Raw genomic sequence first — 24,972 nt, 5'->3', positions numbered from 1 at the left:
TTAATCCACTCTGGGACGTGTTTTCCTGCACAATCGGCAAACTCAAGGTCAGGTCTTTGCTGGCTGTTTTGGGGCCAAACCGTGCATTTTCCATTTTTCCTTCCTTTGCTGCTACCTGGGGATTGTGTGTGATGTTGGCAGCCCTGGGAAGCCTCACATCCTCTTCATCAAACACCAGTGATGTGCGTTATGTAAATTAAAGAAGGGTTTTGTCTTTTATTCCTGCTGAAGGGCGTTGCTGTGTTCCCCTTGGGGTAAAGGATGCTCTGTGTGAGGGTTTGGGCCTTGACCCTGCTCCTGCTCCTGGTCCAGCCTGGCAGCTCCAGCTCCCCACCCCCGGTGCCGTTTGCCTTTAAGGTTTCTCTCGCCTTCCCGCAGCACGCAGTTTGAACACAAGCGCTCGAGAAGTCGCTAATTAGCAGCAGGGAGGCATCCCCCCGGAGTTGGGCGCCGAGCCGTGCCCTCCTTTCTGAGGAGCGACGGGCTCGTTCCGGCTGGAAAGCACAGCGCTGCAGTTCTGGGGAGAGGGAAGGAGGCGAGGAGGGAAGGCAGGACCGAGCCGGGCACTGGCCAGGGGGGCTCTCGGCCGATGCTGGGGGCGCGCCGGGGGCTGGCAGCTGCCGGAGGGGCCGGTGCCAGTGCCGGTGCCGGTGCCCGGGCACGGCGGGGGTGCCACGCGCGGGGCGGCGCCGGCTGGCACCGTGGGCGTGAGCCGGGGCTCAGCTGCATGAGGATCTGAGGCGTCTCCCTTTCGTTGCCGCCGCACCCCGACAAATGGGAAAGGACCGGAGTTTCTCGCGGCATTTTCGGTACGTGTCCCCGCTCCGCTGGCGGCGCTCGCAGAGCCCCCACGGGTGTCCCTGGGTGGCTCGGCTGCCTCTGGGGGCTGGGGGACCCCGCTGTGTCCCGGGACAGCCCTGGCACCGGTGCTGGGGCGGTCGGGCGATGCTGGGATGGGAATTGGGGTGGGAGCGGCGGGCAGAGCCCCAGTGGGGCTGCTCTGGCTCCAGCCCTGCAGGGCAGCCCGGGGGATGAGGATGAGGATGAGGATGAGGGGCTGCGGTGGGATGGAGCGGGGCTCGGTGTCCCCTCGCTCCCCCGGCTGGGCAAACTTGTGGCAGCTTCACCGGCCCCGGACAGGCTGGAGCCGCCTCTGCTGTCCCCGGGGTCACGTCCTGTCCCGCTGAGCCCCAGCACCGCCATGCGGGGTGGGACCGGCCGGAACAGCTCGGTGTGCCCTGCAGGACGCGGGTGTGTGTGGCACAGGGGCTGGCAGGATGTTTGTGTGTGGCAGGACATGTGTGTGAGGCACAGGGGCTGGCCAGGACAGGTCGGTGTCCCTCGCAGGACATGTGTGTGTGGCACAGGGGCTCGCAGGACACGTGTGTGTGGCAGGGCATGCGTGTGGCAGGACATGTGTGTGAGGCACAGGGGCTGGCTGGAATGGGCAGGCAGCTCCCAGCAGGGTGGGCTGCAGGAACAGGACTGCCTGCCCAGGGCTGGGTGCCCAGTGACCCACCTGGCAGCTGTGGGACGGGAGTGTGGCACGGGCTGAGAGATACCAAAGGGGGAGTCCTGAGGAGCTGAGGGCAGGGGACGGGCACAGTGCCACTCTGCCACCATCCTGGCCAGGCTGCTCTGGGGGTGGGGTGAAGGTGAAGCAGCCCAGAGCATCTGGGACTTTTCCTGGCCTGGAAAATGCCCTGAATTCACATCCATGTGTTCCAGCAGACTGAGCTCTCCCAAGTGAGTGCAAAGCTGCTGCAGAGGAGGGCTGGTGCCCTCAGTGGCACCGGGCATGGGAGTGGGCACAGGGCTTAGGATAGGGGTGCCTTTCCCATCCCTGTCCAACAGGAAACAGAGCTGGGGCTGACCTGGAGCACCCCAGGAAGAGGAGGAGGAGGAGGAGGAGGAAGAGGAAGGCACAAAGCCAGCACTGTAGCACCCTGGCCCTGCCTGACCTCCACAGACAGTGTGGGCACATCCCTGCCCTGTGAATCCCAGTGGGGTTTGCTGGCAGAGGGAAACCCCAGCTGGGCACTGCTCCTTGGTGCCATGGCAGTGCCCAAAGGCAGGTTTGCCCTGGGGGATGGCAGGACATTGAGGAACAGCCACAGAAATGGTTTTGCCTGCTCTGGTGGGATTGTTTGTAGCAGTGAGTGGGGTCTCTCCTGCCTGGGCCCTGCTGTGCCCCAGCTCTGAGCCAGTCCTGGGGCAGTGCCAGGGCCAGGTCCTGGGCTGGGTCTGGGGCTGAGCTCCTCAGCCCAGGGCTGAAGCAGAGGCTGGTGCAAAGTGGGACAGCTCTGCTGGAATGGGCAGATGTAATTTGGCCAATTAAATGGGATTGTGCTCATTTTGCCTGTGAGGAACCCGGACTTCTCCCTGGTGGGTGCCCAGCCTGGAGCAGAAGCTTGGGGGACTCACATCCTCCTGTGTCCCACAGGCTGAACTATTTATTAGCAAAATGTCACTCTTCTCTAGTTGCTGCTTAATCCCAAATCACCTGGGAATCGCACCAATGTGTTTTGTTACTTGTTTTAAATTGTCACCAGATGCTCTGCGTGAGCATCTGCCAGCTTTGGGTGCCTCGTGCTCTGTCTCCTGTACCAGCTCTTGTTCCAAGCTCTGCCTTTGGCTGGGGGAAACAGAGATGTCCTGGTCGCGGTAGGTTTGGGATTTGGAGCCTCTCCTCCTGTCTCCACCCAGGATTTTGTGTTCCCGTGGTGCAGCTGCCCGAGGGAGCCCTGTGGGATGCCCTGCCAGCCCCGGCTGTGTCCTGGGTGCTGCCCCTCTGAGCGGCTCCTGTGGCACCAGTTTGGCCCAGTTGCTGCTCAGGTGGGACCTGTGGTCCCCAGGTAGCCGGGGTGAGGTGTGCTGACACCCCTGGGGCTGTGATAGCACCCTCGGGGCTGTGATAACACCCTCGGGGCTGTGATACCACCCTTGGAACTGTGATCACACCGGCCCCGCTCCCCTCACACCCCGCGGTGCCAAGGAAGCGGCGCTGCCGGAGCTCTCGGGATGGTTCTGTGCGAACGAGCCGCAGCTGCAGGAGTTGCTATAGAAACACTCGGAGGCGCCGGCTCCTCCAGAAGCCCTGAACGTGCGAGGGGAGGCAGGGGAAGGTGAGCAGGTGTCGCCTCTGCCTGCTGTGAGGCAGAAGGAGAAGGTGAAGGGTCTGCCGGGTCATGGAGCTCACCTGGGCCCAGGTGGGAGCGGTGCCTCCTCCTCCTCCCTCCTGGGATCCTGCTGTGCACTCCCTGAGCATCCTCTGAGTGTCCTGGGCATCCCTGCAGGGGCACAAGGGGCACCTGGCTGCTCCTACCAGGCAGAGGGGAGGTGACCTCAAACAGAGCGAGTACCAGGGCTGTCCCCTTGCCTGTGGCATCACCGTGCCCGTCTCTGCAGCACCGTCATCTCCCAAGGCCACCAGGCTCTGCCTGGCTGTGGAGGGAGCTGGAATGAGGGAATATTCACGGCTGGAGCTCAGGAGAGCAGAGTTTGGGACAAGAGATGGGGGCAGCGCTTTGGGGTACCAGAAGTGGGACTGGGGGAAGGTTCCAACATCATCATTGCTCCAGCTGAGCTCTGCATGGAAAGAAGAGATGCAGGTGGCAGCAGTCAGTCAGGTCCCGGCGTCCCCAGCACCCTCGGTGTCCCCAGCCCCATCATTCTCAGCTCTGTGAGGACTGAGGCCAGGCTCACATGAGGAGTTCAGCTCTTTCCCTCACAGGGACACCCAGACCCACAGCTCTGTGCCCACCTGCCTGAACCCCCAGCTCTGTGCCCACCTGCCTGAACCCCAGCTCTGTGCCCACCTGCCCGCACCCGCAGCTCTGTGCCCACCTGCCCGTGCCCCGCTCCTCACCCCCCTCCCTCGCCTCGTTCCCCAGGATTTTCATCCCCAAGAAGCACCGGCAGCGCTTTGACGAGGTGGTGTCGCAGAGCCTCATCAGCAAGCTGTGCCGCTCCCGCAGCGAGCACGGCAACCGCCTGCGCCGCAGCCGCAGCGAGGACCAGCAGGAGCGGCTGCTCGTGTCCACCCGCGCCAGCTCCGTGCCCCGCAGCCACGAGGAGCTCAGCAAGAGCCTCCGCAAAACCTCCTCGCTCGTCAGCAGCAACGTGGCCTCGGGGGCTGCCCGCAGGTACCGCCCTGCTGGCTTTGGGGTGGAGTGCGGGATGGATGGAGTGCAGGATGGAGTGCAGGATGGATGGAGTGCAGGATGGATGGGGAGCAGGATGGATGGAGTGCAGGATGGATGGAGTGCAGGATGGAGTGTGGGATGGATGGGGTGCAGGATGGATGGGGAGCAGGATGGATGGGGTGCGGGATAGATGGGGAGCAGGATGGATGGAGTGCAGGATGGATGGAGTGCAGGATGGAGTGTGGGATGGATGGAGTGCAGGATGGATGGAGTGCAGGATGGAGTGCGGGATGGATGGAGTGCAGGATGGAGTGCGGGATGGATGGAGTGCAGGATGGATGGGGTGCGGGATGGATGGAGTGCGGGATGGAGTGCAGGATGGATGGAGTGCAGGATGGAGTGCAGGATGGATGGAGTGCAGGATGGATGGAGTGCAGGATGGATGGAGTGCAGGATGGAGTGCAGGATGGATGGAGTGCAGGATGGATGGAGTGCGGGATGGAGTGTGGGATGGATGGGGTGTGGGATGGATGGGGTGTGGGATGGATGGAGTGTGGGATGGATGGGGTGTGGGATGGATGGAGTGTGGGATGGATGGGGTGCAGGATGGATGGAGTGCGGGATGGATGGGGTGCGGGATGGATGGAGTGCAGGATGGAGTGCGAGAAGGGCGCTCAGTGTGCAGATCCCCTGGGGCCATAGCGAACGAGGATCTCTCCCTCTGGAAGGCTGGGCAGCTTTGTGCCCCTTGTCCCAGCTCTGTGTCCCCTCAGCTCGGCAGGGCTGGCTGTACGAGCTGTGTCAGCAGCTGGGGTGGCACCTGCAGGCTGAGAGGGGATGTTTGCTCCTCGCTGGCTGGGATGCAGGGTGTGCCAGCAGGATCCGGAGTGCCCGGCTGTGCCAGCAAGATTAGGATGCCCAGCTGTGCCAACAGGATTTGGGGTGCCCAGCTGTGCCAGCGGGATTGGAGGCACCCAGCTGTGCCAGCAGGATTTGGGGTACCCAGCTGTGCCAGCAGGATTTGGGATGCCTGGTTGTGCCAGCAGGATTTGGGGTGCCCAGCTGTGCCAGGATTCCTGGCTGTGCCAGCAGGGTTCAGGGCACAGAGCAGGCTGGAAGGAGGATGGAGCCAGGTTGGGGTTGGTCTCTTTCCCCAGGTAACGAGTGACAGGATGAGAGGAAATGGCCTCAAGTTGCAGCAGGGCAGGTTTAGTTTGGATATCAGGGAAATTCCTTCACACAGGGGCTGTCAGGCATTGTCACAGGGCGGGGCTGGAGTCCCCACCCTGGAAATGCTGGGGAAATGTGAATATGGCACTCGAGGAGATGGGGCAGTGCTGAGCACGGGGTGGTGCTGGCTTGGCACGCGGGTTCCATAACCTGAAAGGTCTTTTCCAACCCTGGAATTCCTTGATTTGAGTGGGTGCCCGGCCCTGCCCTGCCCCAGCAGGTGTCTGTGTGCTGTGGGAGGAAGGCAGCACAATCCCCAGCACAGGGATTGTCCCACAGCACAGGGATTAACCCACTTCCCTCCGTGCCCAGATGGCCAGACTGCAGTGCCCGAGGGCAGGGAGCTCCTGCAGACCCTGCCCCACCCAGCCAGCAGCAGAGCAGGGATCCAGGCTCCTGCCCACCCTGCTGCCAGCCTGAGAGCATCCAGGGCATCCAGGCTCTTGCCCACCTTCCTGCCAGGCTGATCTTCCCTGTGGCTGGTCCCAAATGCACTCCCAGCCCAGTGTCCCTCCCTGCCAGCACAGGATCCCGCTGGCTGGAAGTGATCTCAGCAATGCTGCCTTCCCCCAGGTCCCTGCAGGAACAGCCCCCAGCTGCAATCTGCCTCCCAGCAGGGAGATTTCCTAATGCTCCGTCCAAAATTTCCTGGAGGAATTTAATTCCTCTCTCATCAACCTTGGAGACCTTTGCTCCCTGAAGCACATTGTCTCTCTAATTCTCTGTAATAAAGAATCACAAGCTGGTTTGGGTTGGAAGAGCCCTTAAAGATCATCCAATTCCTGTCATGGGGGGTTGGAACCAGATGATTGTTAGCTCTTATACATATATTTATTCTTTAAATCTATATATTTATCCCATATTGCATTTTGAAACCACCTTTGAAAGACACTTTGGTATCAAAGGGGGCATTGGGAGCGTTGGGGACTTGGGCACTCAGGAGAACCTGGGCTAACAGGGTTGTGGAGGGGCTGGGGAAGGAAACAAGGGCTGGATCTTGTACTCTGACATCCTGTTTGCCTTTTTCACCCCAGAACCGTGCGAGTTTATAAAGGCAACAGGAGCTTTGGCTTCACCCTCCGCGGCCATGCCCCGGTGTGGATCGAGTCCGTCCTGCCAGGTAGGAACACCAGATTTGGGGCACCAGGGACTCATCTCTGCTCTGAACTCCAAATGTGGAGTGCTGTTTGCTAGGAAAGAGCCAAAGGGACTTTCCCAAGGCTCAGTGATGGAGTTTTTCCAGTGGAATAATGAGCACCTTTGGTACAATTTAGTTTGGCTTTATCCACTCCTGTGGTGGTCCCCAGGACGAGGAAAGAGATGAGAATCTTGACTCCGTGTTTCAGAAGGCTGATTTATTATTTTATGATATATATTATATTAAAAGAAAATGATATATTAAAACTGTACTAAAGAAAGAGAGACGAGACATCAGAAAGCTGGAAAGGAATGAATAATAAAATCTTGTGACTGACCAGACAGTCTGACACAGCTGGCGTGATTGGCCATTAATTAAAAACAATTGACATGCTGGGTAAACAATTCTCCAGATCACATTCCAAAGCAGCAAAACATGGAGGAGCTGAGGCTTCCCAGCTTCTCAGGAGAAAGGACCCTGGCAAAGGGATTTTTCAGAAAATATGTCAGTGACACACACTCCTTGTTGGGAGAAGAGGGAAATGTGTTCAGTGACCATCCTGACATGCCACCAGTGCTGCACCCAGCTGGGTGAAGGGTCCCAGCCCGCCCAGCCCAGCCAGGTGCAGGGGTGCCCTGCCTGGGGATGCCCCTGGACCCCCATCCCAGGCAGGGGAGCTGCAGCTGGAGCCCCTTTGTGCCCCCAGGGAGCCCGGCGGAGAAGGCTGCGCTCAAAGCTGGAGACAGGATCCTGTTCCTCAACGGCCTGGACATGAGGTACGAGCTGGGCAGGGCACCCAGGGCTGGGCAGGGGCTGGGCACACCCTGGTTTTGTGTTTTCTGGGGTCACCCTTGGGCAGGGGGAATGGGAGCTGCTGGTCCTGTCCCTGTGTGCTGCCGTGGTTTGCCCTGAGGGGACAGCTGGGGACAGCCCCTTTGGTGCTGCTGTACAACACCTGGCTCTAAAGGAGCATTTTCTCCAGCCCTGCTCCTCCTCTGGGTTCTCTGTGCAGGACAGGTTATACAGCCTGGTTCTGACTGCAGCCCACCCCAGGCCCCAGTTTCAGGCACTCTGAGTTAATCTGTAGGTGTTAAACACCTGGGGTTCTGCTTTGGAGAGCAGCAGAGCCCCATCCAGCACAGGAGTCACTCCCACAACATAAACGTAAAGTCATAAACTTAAAGTCAGGTGGGAATCCCATTTGTACCTAGAATTTAATTCTGTGTGTTTGTGCACCAAAGCAGTGGGACCAGAGGGACTTGTGCCCCTCACCCGTGCTGTGTCCTTGGGGGTGTCTTTCTGCATAAAAACCAAGAGCAAAGGGTGAGAGGAGGCTGCAGGACAAGAGAGAGTGATGAATATTTAAAGGTTAAAGCGATGCTGCTTCTGTCAGGGCTCGGGTTCTCACGTTTCAGCTGATCCAGCGAACTCTTGGCTGATGCAGCACTGCCAGGAAAAGGAGACCGGGCTGAGGATTGTCCTCTGAGCCCTGCTTTTGGCAGGCATTGTCCCAGCCTGGCCCATGCCCTTCTCCAAGGGCATCCCGAGATTTTCTCACCTACAAAATTACGCTTCATGTTCCCCTTGCCTTTTCTTCTCACGCAGAATTAGGGCAGGCGAGGACAGACCTGCAGCGCTGTGTTATTTAAAGGAAAAATCATTTTCTGGGTCTGGGTGCAGCTTAACTCTGCCGTGGCACTCCTCAGGGTGGGCACAGGCATTGCCATGGTTATTCCTTGGTGCCCACTCGTGGGGCAGGACCCAGGCTCTGCCTTGGGGCAGCACAGGTGGAGAGAATCCAGGGGATCACAGAGGGGCTCTGAGCAGCACCAGGAGGCTTTCCCAGACAGAGGAAGGAGCTGCCAGCTGTGTGTGCTCCCTGCTGCCCTGGGCAGCTCTGACCAAGCTCTCTGTGCTGCAGGAACTGCTCCCACGACAAGGTGGTGTCGATGCTGCAGGGCAGCGGGGCCATGCCCACCTTGGTGGTGGAAGAGGGCATTGTCAGCTTCTCCAACGGTAAGAGTGCAGAGGGAGGGGCTGGAGAGCAGCCAGCCCAGCCAGCTGCCCGGCTCCTGGGCAGGAGGGAATGGCTGGGCACCTCCTGGGCTGGGCAGGTATAACAATGCTGGGCACCTCCATGGGCTGGGCAGGTATAACACTGCTGGGCACCTCCTGGGCTGGGCAGGTATAACAATGCTGGGCACCTCCATGGGCAGAGCAGGTATAACAATGCTGGGCACCTCCATGGGCTGGGCAGGTATAACAATGCTGGGCACCTCCATGGGCTGGGCAGGTATAACACTGCTGGGCACCTCCTTGGGCTGGGCAGGTATAACAATGCTGGGCACCTCCATGGGCAGAGCAGGTTTAACAGTGCTGGGCACCTCCTTGGGCTGGGCAGGTTTAACAGTGCTGGGCACCTCCATGGGCTGGGCAGGTTTAACACACTGCCTGGGGATGCTCCTCTGCCCAGGCACGTGGCCCTTGCACGCTGGGATCAGGCTGGATCCCAGGCTTGGCTGCTCTCCAGGAGGGCTCATCCTGCTGTGTGGCTGTCCCTGGTGTCCCTTGCAGTGTCCTTCCTGCAATGTGTGTGCTGTCCTTGTCTGCAGTAACCCAACCCTGTGCTCGGGGCTGAGCTGTGCAGGATTGTCATCCTGCTGAGGAGGCTGGAGGGTCCCTGTGCTGCTCCCAAATGCCCAGAGCTGGGAGCCAGGCCTGGCTCTTCCCTCTGGAGCAGCACTGGGCTCCCCTCAGCCCCACCTGAGGAGCCCTGGGATGCCCCAACTCGTTTGCAGGTGCTCTCACACCAACACCAGCAGCTCCCTGCTGCACAGAGCCCCAGCACCTGGAATGGTTTGGATTGCAAGGGACTTTAAAGATGCTCTCATTTCACCCCTCATACCTTCCACCAGAGCAGGCTGCTCCAAACCCCCTCCAGCCTGACCTACTCCGAAGCACGCAGCCAGTGGCCCTCAAAGTGCTCCACTGGCCTCGAGGGAAGCCAAGGAAAGATGGAATATTTCTTTGGAAAGATGGAATATTTATTTTGCAGACTCTGACTCTGCTGAGTCCCCGAGCAGCTCCTCGGCCCTCACCTCCCTGCAGTGGGTGGCAGAGATTCTCCCCTCTAGCATCAAGATCCAGGGAAGGACGTTCACGCAGCAGCTGGAGCACCTGCTGACCCCCCCCGAGCGTTTCAGCGTCTGCAAGGCCCTGGAGGGCTTCTTCCACCACCGGTAACTCCTGCCAGCTGGGACCCCTGCCCTGGCACGGGGCACTGCCAGGGTCACTGTCAGGCAGGGCACACCTGGGGCAGCGACCTCCTTTCCTGCCCTTGCTTGGTCTCCCAGCAGTGCTTTGTCAGAGGCTGTCACAGAACCATGGAATGATGGAATATTTGGGTCGGAAGGGACCTTAAAGCCCACCCAGTGCCACCCCTGCCATGGCAGGGACACCTTCACTGTCCCAGGGTGTTCCAAGCCCTGTCCAGCCTGGCCTTGGGCACTGCCAGGGATGCAGGGGCAGCCACAGCTGCTCTGGGCACCTGTGCCAGGGCACCGTTTCGTCCTGTTGCAGGCTGTTCTATCCTCATGGGATGGGGTGCTCAGCTGCTCCCAAGAGCCCTTTTCCCTAATGTACACACCAAAATCAGATGGAGCCTTTGGCCCCAGGAGCTGCCACCCTCCTGTTTCCAGGAACATTGACACTGTCACTGCCCTCTCCTGTTTTGCAGGACCATTGACACTCTCATTGTGGATGTGTACCCGGTGCTGGACACCCCAGCCAAGCAAGTCCTCTGGCAGTTTATCTACCAGCTGCTGAGCTATGAGGAGCAGGAGCACTGCCAGCAAAAGCTGGACAGGTTTCTGGGGTGCAAGGCCTTGGCAGGTGAGAGGCAGCCCCGTGCTCCAGGATGGACATGCCGTGTCCTGATGGTGCTGGAGCTCAGACCCTTGTGCTGGTGCAGTTTTGGATGGAGAGGAGAGATGGCACCTCAGAGGGTGACTCTGGGGGCTTTTGGAAGCTGCTCAGGTGTTAGAGATGAGCAAGTCCAGGACAGCTGGTGCAAGGGCAGCATTCAGATCAGAGAGGTTAAATAAAGGTGACACAGCATCCCTTGGGATGCCACAGGAACATCCCTGCTTGGAAGAGGTGGTGCTGCTCTCCCAAGAAGACACAGAGGCAGTTGGTGATCCCCTGGTCCCCCTCAGCATCACCCTCACCTGGTTGTGTGGCAGCACAAAGCCAGTGGTGGACTCAGGAGAGCAGGTTTGAAGTGAAATGTCCTAATCTGTGTGTGTGCACTCTTAATTGCTTCCAGTTTTGCTGTTCTCAGCTGCTCACACAGATGCGTTAATTTTAGACCCAGCAAAGGTAAAAGAAGTGTTGTTTTGGAGGAACACAGTGACTTTAGCAGGAAACAGAACAGCCCCAAGTCCTGGTGCAAATCCTGCCTGTTGTGCATGGGATGCTGTGCTCCATGTGCTCTGTGCACCCTGGATCTGCTCGCTGGGTTTGCACTGAGCCCCCTCTGCTCTGTGTGTGCAGGATCACAGCTCAGCCACGGGCTGTGGATCCCCAGGAATTCATGTCCTGTAATCGGTGTGCAGTTCACAGCTGCATTCCAGGGATGCAGAGCAGGAGTCCCCAGCCAGGGGAGGGACAGGAGCAGCTCTCCCTGTCCCAGGCACAGGGGCAGCTCTCCCTGTCCCAGGCTGCTGTCCCCAGCCCCAGGCCGGTCCCTGGCTCCTCTCAGTGTCTCAGGTGAACGGGGCAGTCTCTGGGCATGAGCATTTTTCATTGTTCTGGTCTGTTCTGTGTCTGTGCCCTGCAGCACCATGGCCAGGTGAGATCTCTGGGTTTGGGCTGGTCCTTCCCCTGGGCTCCAAACTGGGTGATCTCCCCTGTCCCGGCGCTGGGTACCTCAGGGATGCATCCCTCCATCCTGTGAGCCTCCCTGAGCTGCACATGGACAGTGCATGGGCCATGTGTTCCTTCCACAGCATCCCAGTAAACCCTTCCTTGGGGGCAGGAAGGGTTTACTGGGACCAGCCCAGCTCAGGGCTGCGTTTCCACGTGGGCCATGAGCTGGTGGATGGCAAAAGGGATTGGATAGAAAAAGGGACTGGATGTCCCATCCCTGAGCATCCATCCCTGCCCTGCGCTGGCAGGAGCACCTGAACCTGCTCAGCTCCAGGGACGGAGCCAGCAGCCACCTGGGAATGTGGGTTCCATGGGGGACCCTGGGGGGCTCTGGGGGGCTCTGGGGGTGCCTGTGCGGGGTGAGGAGCAGCAGTGGGAGCTGTGGCTCTGGCTGTGCCTCACAGAGGTGTTTCCTCACAGCCGAGGCAGAGGCTGAGGATCGGTACCGCAGCTCCATCCGAGGCGCCTCCCTGTGCCGGGGCAGCCTCAGGACCCCCCGGCCCGAGGAGGGGGCAGCAGGTGGGTGAGGGGGCTGATTCCCTGCACTGGGGAGGGGGCAGCAGGGGGGTGAGGGGGCTGATTCCCTGCACTGGGGAGGGGGCAGCAGGGGGGTGAGGGGGCTGATTCCCTGCACTGGGGAGGGGGCAGCAGGGGGGTGAGGGGGCTGATTCCCTGCACTGGGGAGGGGATAGGGTGGGTGAGGGGGCTGATTCCCTGCACTGGGGAGGGGGCAGCAGGGGGGTGAGGGGGCTGATTCCCTGCACTGGGGAGGGGGCAGCAGGGGGGTGAGGGGGCTGATTCTCTGCACTGGGGAGGGGATAGGGTGGGTGAGGGGGCTGATTCCCTGTCCCAGGGAGGGGATAGGGTGGGTGACTGGTGCTGGGACATGGGGCTGTCCCTGCTGTGTTCTGCTCTGCCCCAAGACAAATTCCCGACCTATTCCTAAGCAAGAATGATGGAAAGAGATGGAGGTAAAGGTGGAGGGAGGTCAGAGCAGAGCCAGCAGTGAGGTATTGGTTGGGAATCCATGTTTTCAGAAACAGAATAACAGAATTATAGAATGATAGAATCATTGAGGTTGGAAGATCATTGAGTCCAACCTGTGACTGATCCCTACCTTGTCACCCAGCCCAGAGCACTGAGAGCCACATCCAGGGACAGCAATTCCATAATGAAAGGACCAATTCAATAAGAGACCACTTGATCAAAAGGCTGAATGTTATTTCCAACCCCTTTCATTACTCAGATGTGAACTGCTCCTGCTGGTCTGGGCCCTCCACCCCTTCTGGGGATAAAATTTATGGCTTCCCTCTGAACATTCCCAGAGTCCATCCAATTAACAGGGCAAACCACACTTGTGGAATGATGTGAGGAAGGAGATCATGGTTCAGGGCCCCTTTGAGACTCTCAGAAACGCCATTTGAGGCCCCAGCCCTGCCTCCCTTCAGGGCACACAGCCCTGCCTGTCCCATCTCCCCTGGCTGATGCCAAAGGGCCCTGAGCTGTGCTCCTGACCTTGACCTGCCCCTGACCTCCCTGAGGACCTCCTGGCCTTGTGGTGTCCCTCAGCTGTCAGGGGCTCTGAGACACTTCCCAGGGGAGGAGGATCCTCTGCCCTGGCTCTGAGGAGCTCTTCTGGAGGGGATTAGAGCCTGGAGAGCAGCCAACAGCTGTGTGTGCTGCAGGGGAGCCGTGGCTGGGCAGATGTTGGCCAGCTGTGGGAGCAGCCCTGTCCTCAGCTGCCCCGAGGGAAGGACAGAGCAGCTTGGAGCTGTCTGCTGACCCCAAACCCACCCTGCACTGCTTCCTTGGACCCCCAGAGCCAGGAGCTGGGGCAGGGGGGTCACTGTGGCTCCCAGCAGCACACAGGGCCCCGTGTGGGTCAGGGCTGTGGGGCTGGGGCACACACAGAGCAGTGATTCTGTCTCTCCCTCTGCAGGCAGTGACACCGTGGAGGTCCCCGTGCGCCTTATCCCTGGAGAGAGACAGGCTGGAGATGGCACGTCCCTCCCGGAGACACCCAACCCCAAAATGGTGTGATTGATGGGGCAGGGGGCACCTCTGTGGGGCTCTGCCCGCCTCTGTGGGGTGATGTGGGCACAGGAAGGTTCCTGGCTCCTTTGCTGTGAGCACAGGGCAGCAGGAAAAGGGAATGGTGTGTGTGTGGGTGAACACCTGCAGGGGCTGAGGGTGTCCCTGCCCCTCCCTGAGGTCACATCCCCGGGCAATTAGTCACCCTTAATGAGGCTGATGTCTGCCAGTGTCCCCCTACAGCCTCATCAGTGAGAGGCTCTTGGGGGGCTCAGACAGGGCTGGGGTGAAGCCCCCCTTTAGAGAGTGGGAGATGGGTACTGGTGGGCCAGAGAGTCCCAGAAACATTTGGGTTGGAAGGACCTCAAAGCCCACCCAGTGCCACCCCTGCCATGGCAGGGACATCTTCCACTGTCCCAGGGTGCCCCAATCCCTCTCCAACCTGGCCTGGGCACTGCCAGGGATGCAGGGGCAGCCACAGCTCTGGGCAGTCGGGTCTGTGGGGACTGTCCTGCCCCAAGGGCATGGCAGGTCACTGGGGCAGCTCTCCTCAGGCCTGGCCATGGCAGCAGCTCTGTGTCCTCCCCCAGATGTCAGCTGTGTACGCGGAGCTGGAGAACCGCCTGATCGGGGGCTTTGGCGGCAAGGTGGGCAACGCTGCCCTGCACAGGACATCCCCCCCTGCCCCTGAGCTGCCACACGCTGCTGCAGGTACCTCTGGGGACCTCAGGGGACCGTGGGGGTGCTGGCCTGGCGGGTGTGGACAAGGCAGTGTCCCCTTGGTGCCATTGCACAAGGCAGTGTCCCCTTGGTGCCATTGCACAGGGCAGTGTCCCCTTGGTGCCACTGCACAGGGCAGTGTCCCCTTGGTGCCATCTCACAAGGCAGCAGCCATGGTTCTGTGGGTGAGGGAACCCGCAGGGCTGGCTCTGCAGTGTGGAATTTTCAGGCACTCTGAGTGGGATGAGAATTTGACTCTAAGTTTCAGAAGGCTGGTTTATTATATTATGATTTCTATTCTATTCTATTCTATTCTCTATTATATTAAAATATATATTATCTATACAAAAAGAGCTCAGCTGGCTCGGACAGAGAGTCTGAGACAGAGCCTTCATTATCATTCCTTCCTATTCTATTCTTAGCTTAGCCAGCCTTCTGAGAAAATCCTTTCTTCTATTCTTTTAGTATAGTTTTAATGTAATATATATAATAAAATAACAAATCAAGCCTTCTGAACCACGGAGTCAGCTCCTCACCTCTCCGCTCACCCTGACACCGCTGTGAGCACGGTCACACCGGGGGCTGCAGGACCCCCACGCACAGCTCCCGACGCTCTGTCCCGCAGGTGGCCGCAAGCCGGGGCTGGCGTGGCCGAGCGAGCTGGCGAGCCAGCCGTGCTACTACCGGCTGCACAGCAGCGTGGCCTCGCCCTGCAGCACCGAGTCCAACCCCTACGTGAGCCTGGACAGCAGCCCGGCCCCGTCGCCCACGCGCCGGCCGCGCTCGCCGCTGTCGCGACGCAAGAAGCTGTTCACCTTCTCGCGGCCCCCGCGCAGCCGCGACACCGACCGCTTCCTGGACGCGCTCAGCGAGCAGCTGGGCCACCGCGTCACCATCGTGGATGAGTTCCTCACCCCCGAGAACGACTACGAGGAGGTGAGAGGGCCACCGGCTCTGGTTTAGGCGCCTTGGGTACAGAGATGGCCATGTGAGGGGTCAGGGGACACGTCCTGGGCTCCGCAGGTGGCACGAGGGGCTGGACACAGCGGGGTGGTGGGGATGGAGGGAGGGAGGGATAGATGGATGGATGGATGGATGGATGGATGGATGGATGGATGGAGGGATGGATGGATGGATGGATGGATGGATGGATGGATGGATGGATGGATGAGGAGGATGAGAACGATGGATGGAGGGATGGATGGATGGATGGATGGATGGATGGATGGATGGATGGATGGATGGATGTGGGTGGAGGATGAAGGATGGAGGATGCGGGTGGAGGATGAGGAGGATGGAGGACAAGGAGCATGGAGGATGTGGGTGAAGAACATGGAAGATGGTGCAGGACAAGGAGGATGGAGGATGACAAGTATGGAGGATGGTGGATGGCGGACAAGAAGGATAGAGTATGGTGGGTGGAGGACGATGAGGATGGAGGATGTGGATGGAGGATGAGGATCATGGAGGATGAGGAGGATGGTGGATGGAGAATGAGGGTCATGGAGGATGGTGGGTGAAGGATGAGAAGGATGGAGGATGTAGATGGAGGACGAGAATCAGGGAGGATGGTGGATGGAGGACAAGATGCCACCCTCACCCTCTGCCCTGTGCTCCCCAGATGAGTTTCCAGGATGACCAGGGCAGCTACGTCACCAACGATGTCAGCAGCAGCGAGTACATCAGCAGCAGCGACGAGGGCAGCTCCCTGACCTACTCCACGCTCTCGGACCACATCCCCCCGCCTCCGCTCAGCCCCCCGCCCCCGCCGCCCCCCCTGCCGTTCCACGACCCCCAGGGCGGCCCCGCCAAGGCCGAGCCCCCCAAGGGCAGCGTGGCCCCCGTCCCCAAGTCCCTGGTGAGCCACCTGCACCCGGTGCCGCCGCCGCCGCCGCCGCCGCCGCCGCCGCCCGTGCCCTGCGCCCCCGCCCTGCACCGCGGGCTGCTGCACCGCCGCAGCGACTCCAACCACATGAGCGTCAAGAGGCTGCGCTGGGAGCAGGTGGAGAACTCGGAGGGCACCATCTGGGGACAGGTATGGCCCGGGAGAGGGGAGGAGGGGACGTACAGGGGGTCCCAGATGTGTTCTGGGGAGCAGTGACCTGGCTGGGGCTCTGCGGGTCTCCCGTGCATCCTTCAGCTGTTTGGAACAAGAGGGCACGAGGGGAGGTACAGGGGGTCCCAGATGTGCTCCAGGGAGCAGTGACCTGTGCTGAGGCTCTGCAGGGCTCCCGTGCATCCTTCAGCTGTTTGGAACAAACTGCTGGGCTGGGCAGAGCCCTTGGAAAGCCTCGGAGGCGCTGATTGTGTCTGCAGCATCCTGGGCAGCACTTCCCTGCCCTCAGGGGTTGCCTCCAGATGTGTTCTGCAGCTGTTTGGGAGGGGTTTCAGTGTGAAAGGATGAGGATGGGTGGAGCAGTGATGGGAGAGCCCCAGACAGGGCAGAACAGTGGAGAAACAGCAGAGCTGAGGGGTGACACAAGACAGGACCACCCTTTGGCATGGTGGCCACGAAAGGGTGCAGAACTCTGAGCTGGATCCCATCCCTTGCCGGGGTTTCACTCCCAGCCTCTGCTGTCTCCCGGTGGTCAGGACATGCCACATTCCCTGTGCCCTGAGCAGCCAGAGGGGAGCTGTGGGATCACCTTCCAGTCCCGCAGGCACTGAACCCTGCAGGTTCCTCTCCCCAGCACTCCGGAGAGGAATATCCTTCCTCACAGTGATTTCTCTGTGCAGAACAATCCCCGAATCTCCTGTGATTCCCAGTTTATCCTCCAGTGAGGGGCTCATGTGCAAGGAGCAATGAGGCCAGAGGTGCTCTGTAGGATTCCAGCTGTGTCAGGAGCTGAGCGAATCTGCAGGGCAGAGCCTCCGGTCACAGAAGGTGATACCAGCCCGTGCTGGGAACAGGAGCTCAGTGTGGGGACAGGGAAGGTGCCAGCACAGGTGGCACTGAGGGGCTGTCCCCGTCCCAGCACAGCCCCTATTCCTCCTCCCACAGCTCGGGGAGGACTCTGATTACGACAAGCTCAGTGACATGGTCAAATACCTCGACCTGGAGCTGCACTTTGGCACTCAGAAGCCCACGAGTAAGTACTGAGCCCCAGAACGGCTCCTGGGGCCAGCAGAGACCATTTCCAGCTGGGAGGGACTGGGAGGAGCTGGGGCTGGATGGGCAGCAGGGCAAGGCCAGTCTGTGACATCACCCATGCCATGAATTTGTTCATCCTCAGGATTTTGTGGCTGTGGCACAGTGGATCATTAAGGTGGAGATGGTTTCATTACCTCCCTTAATTATCCCTGCTGCCATGATCTATTTTCTCTCCACATTTCATTGGGCACTGAAACCCAGCTTGAGGCTTTCACCAACTGCAGGTCCAGTGCCTGAGAGCTCTGGAAATGCTGCAAAAGCCATGAAAACATTCCTGTGTCCAAGGAAATCACCTCCAGCAGCACTTCACTCCTTATGCAGATAATCAGTGGATGTCCCCAGAGCTGTGCTGATGGCTCTGGAGCTCTGTGCCTGTGCAGATCCCATCACTCACAGCCCCACTGGATCCTCACCCAGAGCAGTTTCTGGGTGCCACAAGCCCAGAGCGGGGTCCAGGCTGGGCTGTGGAGTGGTGGTGACCCTGTGGGAGGCATTCCAGTGAAGCCAGTGGGATGTCTGAGCTGTCCTGCAGGGGCCAAGATGCCCAGCTGGCACTGGGATGCAATGGGGCTCATCTCAGGGCACACTGTTTGTAGGATGTTTCTGAGCAGTCTGGGATTTTCTGTGTGTTTCACCTCTCCTTTTGCCTTTTTCAGCTCCAGCTGAGCCCTCCATTGGGGAGATCTTTGAATTGCAGAATTCAAGGATTCCTGGAGCCATTGCTGTGTGCAAAGCATCCGTCCTCCTCTCTCTCATTCGTGGTCTCATGTTTGCAGGACAGTGTTCTTCCCGCTGGAGCCGCCTGAGCCTGTCCTTACCCACAATTAAATCTTTCAGTTTCTCTTCCAGAGCCAACTCTCATGCCTGAAAACTTTAAAAAGAAAGACGTGGTTGAAATTTTGTCCCACAAAAAGGCCTACAACACATGTAAGTGAAGGTACCCCCAAAAGGGGCCCACAGGTGGGATGTAGAGAGCTGGAAAGGTAAAGGGGAAGACCATGAGCTCAATCCCACGGGCACAGCTCAGCTGGGATGGACTGACTGGACTCTTCCTGCAGCCCAGGATGGACTGGGACTCTTCCTGCAGCCCAGAGCTGTCCCAGGCCGTGCTCAGCCTGGGCAGGGCAAGGAGGGAACTTTGGGGGCAAGGATGGAACTTTTGGGCAAGGATGGGGATGGGATGTGCCTGGTGGTCCTGGGGACCCCTATAGGGAAGCAGGGCAGTGTAGGGGTGGTGCTGCCTCTCCAGGATGTGTTTCTGGTGGGGAGGAGGGTGGGAGGGCTCGGTGGGACCCTGCCCAGGATCCCCCTGGCTCTGGGGCTGTGGGAGCAGGGCTGGTCCCAGGGGCTGTGGGTGAGGTGCACGCTGTGCCCTGGGGGGCTGCAGGACCAGAGCCACCCCTGGGTCCCCACGCAGCCCCTGCAGGGTCCCAAGGGAGGGGAAAACCCTCCCTGTGCCAGGGCTGTTCCTGCCTGGGCACCTGCACGGGTCTCACTCCGTGGGGAGGTTGGTGACCCGCTCCTGTCCCTATTCCTGCCGGGCAGTGTGTCCCCCTGTCCTATGGGGCAGTGTCCCCCTGTCCTGCCGGGCAGTGTGTCCCCCTGTCCTATGGGGCAGTGTCCCCCTGTCCTGCCGGGCAGTGTGTCCCCCTGTCCTATGGGGCAGTGTCCTCCTGTCCTGCCGGGCAGTGTGTCCCCCTGTCCTATGGGGCAGTGTCCCCCTGTCCTGCCGGGCAGTGTGTCCCCAGCCCTGCCACACCCCGGTGTCCCCTGCTCCCCCCAGTGACAGTGACAGTGACAATGACAGTGACAGAGCCGTGCCTCCCCCCAGCCATCCTGATCGCGCACCTGAAGCTGTCGCACGCGGAGCTGCGGCAGATCCTGATGACGATGGAGACGGATCGCCTGGAGCCCTCCCACATCAAGCAGCTGCTGCTCTACGCCCCGGACGGGGAGGAGGTGCAGCGCTTCCAGAGCTACAAGGAGAGTCCTGGCAAGCTCAGCGAGCCCGACCAGTTCGTGCTGCAGGTACCGTGCTCTGGGAGGGGGCTGAGTGTGCCTGTCCCTGCCAGCAGGGCATTCACACCTGGGTGATGCTGTGTGTGCCTGTCCCTGCCAGCAGGGCATTCACACCTGGGGCTGAGTGTGCCTGTCCCTGCCAGCAGGGCATTCACACCTGGGTGATGCTGTGTGTGCCTGTCCCTGCCAGCAGCACACTCACACCTGGGGCTGTGTGTGCCTGTCCCTGCCAGCAGCACACTCACACCTGGGGCTGGTGGCACTGGGACCATGGGAGTGATGCCCAGTTGATGCCTGAGGGGTCTGGCAGCTCGCAGGGGCTGGTTCAGAGCTGCAGCGCCACCAACACGTTTGCTCCCTGGTGACAGTGGCTTTGCCCAGCTCTGATTTATCTTCCATTGACAAAGTCACCCGTGGGTGTTGGTGTGGAAGTGCCCATCCCATGGCAGCACACCTGCCCTGTGCCACCTGTAAGTCCTGCTCCATGCCCAGGGCAGCAGAGGTCCTGTGCAGAGGGGCTGTGGCACTGCAGATGGTGGCACTGCCCTGCAGAAGGTGACCCTGCAGAAGGTGGCCCTGCAGATGGTGACCCTGCACTGCAGATGGTGGCACTGCCCTGCAGAAGGTGACCCTGCCCTGTTGCCCAGATGCTGTCGGTGCCCGAGTACAAGATCCGCCTGCGCAGCCTGCACTTCAAGACCACCCTGCAGGAGAAGACCGAGGAGATCAAGGCCAGCTACGAGTGCATCTGCAAGGCCTCCCTGGAGCTGAAGAGCAGCAAGAAGCTGGCAAAGATCCTGGAGGTCAGAGCGGTCCCTTCTCCTTGGGACAGCCACCACTGGTCCCTGTGCACCCCCACACTGCACTCCCCCTGAGGAGGCGTTTTTGGGGTCCTGGGATGGGCTGAGCCTGGCAGAGAGACAACAAATCCCACTGCAGGTCCTGCATGGCCCTCCTCAGATGAGCTGTCCCAAATTGCTGTTAATTCATTTGGGTTTGCTTTAAAAAAAGAAGCAGGTGGGACAAATGAGGTTGCTGTGTCCTCAGAGGCATTTGCAGAGGAGGGATGAAACTCCTCAGTAGCTCCTGGCCAGTGACCCCCCCTCCAGTTCCTTAAATCCATGGGGACAGGGTTGGTCTGCACATTAATGGGTGGGGAACAGAGATTCAGAGTGCCAGGAGCTGGAAGGACCCAGGGCCAGGAGCTGACCAGCCCCTCATGCCCTGCTCTCCTCTTTGCAGTTCGTGCTGGCCATGGGGAACTACCTGAACAACGGGCAGCCCAAGACCAGCAAAACCACAGGCTTTAAAATCAACTTCCTCACCGAGGTGAGGAGAGCAGCTCGCTCTGGGGCAGGGCACACCGAGCTGGGGGCTCCCTGTGCCCACAGAGCTGCTCTCATAGGGACCCTGGGAGCCTTTGGGAGGGTGCAGGGGCTGCATTGACCCACAGGGGGGACTTCAGAGAGGCTCTGCTGACAGTCTGCTGGGAATCCTGCACACCTAGGGCCAGGTGTGGGTGGGAGAGGTGCTCACCCCATAGGGGCTGCAGGGGGACACCTGAGGGCTGGTGACAGGGGACAGCCCTGCCCTGCAGGAGGGGCATCTCCAGCACGAATCTGTGAACATTAACTGTGTGTGAACATTAAATGTGCAGTTTAACCCTTAGCCCCAGCACGAGGAGCAGCCCACCCCGGTGTGTGTGAGCCCTCAGGTGGGATCCTCACTTGTTCTGCTTTGCTGCAGCTGAACACCACCAAGACGGTGGATGGGAAATCCACCTTCCTGCACATTCTCGCCAAATCCCTCAGCCAACACTTCCCAGAGCTCCTGGGCTTTGCCAAGGACCTTCCCACGGTGCCGCTCGCTGCCAAAGGTAAAGGAGAGAGGAGCTGCAAGCCCGGGTGTCCCTGCACTGCCCCTGGGCTGGGTGTGAGCCTGGGCTCGGCCGGGAGCTGCACAGCCTGGCTGGGGCAGGATGGAGCCTGGGCACATCAGGAAAGGTCCTGAGCAGCAAGAGAGCCTTGGGAAGGGCTGAGCTGACAGTGACAGTGACAGTGAGGTGTCACCCACCCACCCCACACTGCTGCCCCTGGACAAAGCTCTGCTCCAGGGAACAGGGACAGGAGCACAGGGAATGGCCTCAGGCTGGGCTCAGGGTGGGATTTAAGGGAAAATTCCTTCCTGGAAACGCTGCCCAGGCCTGGCACAGCTGCCCAGGGCAGGGGTGCCCATCCCTGAGAGGGTTTAACAGCCCTGTGGACGTGGCACTTGGGGACAATGCTTGGGTCAGTGGTGGCTTTGGCAGAGCTGGGGAAACAGCTGGACTGGATGACCCTGGAGGGCTTCCCCAGCCTAAATGATTCCACAGTCTGTGATCTTAAATGATGCATTGAATCCCTGCAAAGCACGAGCTGCATTCCCCTTGCCCAGCATCCCCTGCTGTTTGTGAGCAATTCCCTTGGGAATTAGTGCTACAGTGCATAAATAAAGGAGCAAACTCCAGCCTGGAGCTGTGAATTTCCACCGGAGGAAGGTCTGTACCTGGAGCTTTCCCAGCTGGAATTTGTGTCTGGCCTAACTCTTAAATAACCCTTCCATCACTCCCAGCTGCCCACTCCTGGCACTGTGTCCCCCTGTCCTGGTGTCCTGTGTCCCTCCTGGATGTCCATCACCACCAGTCCTGCATGCTCCTTGCCATGTCTGGGCTCTCCTGGCTGCTCTGGGTGTGAGCACTGAGAGCTCCTGGTGACCCGCTGGTTCCAGCAGGACTGTCTGTCTCTCTGTCCACCCAGCCTGGACAGCAGGACATGGGCACAGAGCAGTGTGGACAGACAGACTGACTGTCACTATAGCACATGAAGGAACACGAGTGCACGCTGCTGCTCTCAAGGTGAAAAAAGGGAACATTTAATTTCTGACTCCAACATTTATAGATTTCCTAGAGTGACAGTGGGTTGGAGGGTGACAGTGCCACGTCCCCAGTGACACTGGACAAACCAGCAGCCCATCAAATTCCTCCTCTGTGACCGTGTTCACACGGGTCTGAGGATGAGGGAAGAGACAAGGCTCTGACTCCATGGTTCAGAAGGCTTGATTTTTTATTTTATGATTTATATTACATTAAAACTATGCTAAAAGAATAGAAGAAAGGATTTCATCAGAAGGCTGGCTAAGAATAGAAGAAGGAAGGAATGATAACAAAGGTTTGTGGCTCGGCTCTCTGTCCAAGCCAGCTGACTGTGATTGGCCATTAATTAGAAACAACCCCATGAGACCAATCCCAGATGCACCTGTTGCATTCCACAGCAGCAGATAATCATTGTTTACATTTTGTTCCTGAGGCCTCTCAGCTTCTCAGGAGGAAAAACCCTAAAGAAAGGATTTTTCATAAAAGATGTCTGTGACGCTCCTCCTCCATAAAATAATGCAAAACAATGAATTATTTACACAAAGCGTGTGAGAAAGTTCCTTACAAGAATGTCAACATCAGAAGGCTGAGAAAAACTTAAAAAATCAGGGCGACAACTGCCCCTGGCCCAGGCTCATCACCTCACCCCACCTGTGGGAGCAGAGCCAGCCCTGCATGTCCCACCCTGCGTGTCCCACCCTGCGTGTCCCACCCTGATGACCCCGCTGTCCCCTGCAGTGAACCAGAGGACCCTGACAGCCGACCTGAAGGACCTGCACAGCACGGTGAGTGACATCCAGAAGGCGTGTCACAGCATGCCCGCCACCGCCGAGGACAGGTTTGCCATTGTCATGAGCGTATCCTTCTGTGAGAGGGGAGCCGGCTCTGAGTGCCCCCAGGGACCCCGATACTGCCTGGGCTGTGCCTGGTGCCCCCAGGGACCCCGATACTGCCTGGGGCTGTGCCTGGTGCCCCCAGGGACCCCAACACTGCCTGGGGCTGTGCCTGGTGCCCCCAGGGACCCTGATACTGCCTGGGGCTGTGCCTGGTGCCCCCAGGGACCCCGACACTGCCTGGGGCTGTGCCTGGCGCTGCTGGGAGCTGTCCCTGCTCTCAGCCAGCCTGGAGAGCAGGTTTGGGGTGTCCCTGTGTGGCACAGCCCCAGGAACGTGCTGGGACATCTGTCCTTGGGAGCTGTGCTGACAGGGACAGCCAGCACCTCCACGTGTGCCTGTCAGCATCTCCCTGCTGCCAGCTGGGCTGGGACCAGCCATGTGATAAGAGATTGGACCCAGCCATCTGATAAGAGATTGATAAGGGGGGATGGGACCCAGCTATCTGATAAGAGATTGATAAGGGGGGATGGGACCCAGCTATCTGATAAGAGATTGATAAGGGGGGATGGGACCCAGCTATCTGATAAGAGATTGATAAGGGGTTGGGACCCAGCTATGTGATAAGGGGCTGGGACCCCTGCCAGCGCCGTGGAGCAGCTCTTTGCCCTTAAGCCAAGCCCTGCAGTCCTTCCTGGAGAGTGCCCAGCCCGCCATGCGCTCCCTGGACGACCTGCAGCACAAGGCCATGGAGGAGTTCAGCAAGGTGCTGTCCTTCTTCGGGGAGGACTCAAAAATGACAACCTCCGAAGCCTTCTTTGGCATTTTTGCGGAATTCATGAGCAAGTTTGAGGTGAGTTGAAGCTTTCCAAGGCAGCAGGGATGTCCTGTGGGTGTCAGTGAGGTGTGTTATTGTGTGTGACTGGGATGGGGTTTTGTGAGCAGCTGTGCCTGAGTGAGAAGCAACTTTTCTGATGCTGATGAGGTGCAATTTTTCTGACACAAAAATCAGCTGGCCAGGGTGGGACACTGAGGGAGGCCCCAAGCCCCAGGGGAGAGTGATGTGGTTGTTCATACTGGAATGGTTTGGATTGGAAGGAACCCTAAAGATCACCCTCTGTTCCTGTTCATGCTGGAATGGTTTGGGGTGGAAGGGACCCTAAAGATCACCCCATGTTCCCATGGCAGGGACACCTCCCACCATCCCAGGCTGCTCCCAGCCCTGTCCAGCCTGGCCTGGGCACTGCCAGGGATGCAGGGGCAGCCCCAGCCGCTCTGGGCACCTGTGCCAGGGCCTGCCCACCCTGAGCTGTGCCCTTTGTGTCCCACAGCGGGCTCTCAGTGACGTGCAGGTGGGCGAAAGCCAGCGCAGCCCCAGGATGAGCTCTCCCCTGGCCTGGTGACCGCCTGCAGCCACCTGAGGTGCAACAGCTCCTTGCCAACAAAGTGCAATTTGCTCCTGTCCAGCCTGGTGTAAATACGCTGCTGCCTCCTGCTCCCAGCCAGCAGGGTCACCGGCAGAGGGGCCGGGGCAGGCACTGAGGAGGCACCGAAGGTGACACAGGGTGACGCAGTGAGGGTGACACAAAGACAAGCCCTGCGCTGGGCCTCACAGAGCTTCCTCAGCACCCTCCACCTCCATAGATCCCCGAGCCCGGGGTTTGTGTCCATCTGGTAAAACCCCACTGAACCACGTTCCCCAAACTCTGTGACTGCTCCTGTGACTGGAGACCCTCCCCACACCCCCATGGGCACTGCCCGAGCCTGGGGGCTCAGCCCTGGGCTGGGGGAGAGCCACAGAGCCCCCGGGCAGCCCAGCAGGGAAGGGAGCAGGGGGATGAGCAGCAGGGAGGGCACCCCCAGCTCCT

At 59.5% G+C, this 24,972-nt stretch overlaps 1 protein-coding gene across 1 annotated transcript; it reads left to right on the top strand.

Annotated features, from left to right (window-relative positions):
* The first annotated feature begins 774 nt into the window (after positions 1 to 774).
* On the top strand, positions 775 to 24,507 carry GRID2IP (Grid2 interacting protein). Its single transcript, XM_059484515.1, has 21 exons — positions 775 to 809; positions 3,894 to 4,145; positions 6,410 to 6,495; positions 7,220 to 7,289; positions 8,435 to 8,529; positions 9,569 to 9,752; positions 10,250 to 10,404; positions 11,860 to 11,958; positions 13,379 to 13,473; positions 14,061 to 14,181; positions 14,816 to 15,126; positions 15,812 to 16,225; positions 17,192 to 17,279; positions 18,191 to 18,268; positions 19,173 to 19,369; positions 20,008 to 20,163; positions 20,603 to 20,689; positions 21,107 to 21,236; positions 23,010 to 23,128; positions 23,793 to 23,957; positions 24,436 to 24,507. Exons 1-21 carry the CDS (start codon positions 775 to 777, stop codon positions 24,505 to 24,507), a joined length of 3,009 nt encoding a protein of 1,002 aa, XP_059340498.1.
* The last annotated feature ends 465 nt before the right edge of the window (positions 24,508 to 24,972 follow it).

Source organism: Ammospiza nelsoni, chromosome 17 (genome assembly GCF_027579445.1).
Source record: "Ammospiza nelsoni isolate bAmmNel1 chromosome 17, bAmmNel1.pri, whole genome shotgun sequence".
NCBI lineage: Eukaryota > Metazoa > Chordata > Aves > Passeriformes > Passerellidae > Ammospiza > Ammospiza nelsoni.
This window is presented reverse-complemented; position numbering and strand designations above follow the sequence as displayed.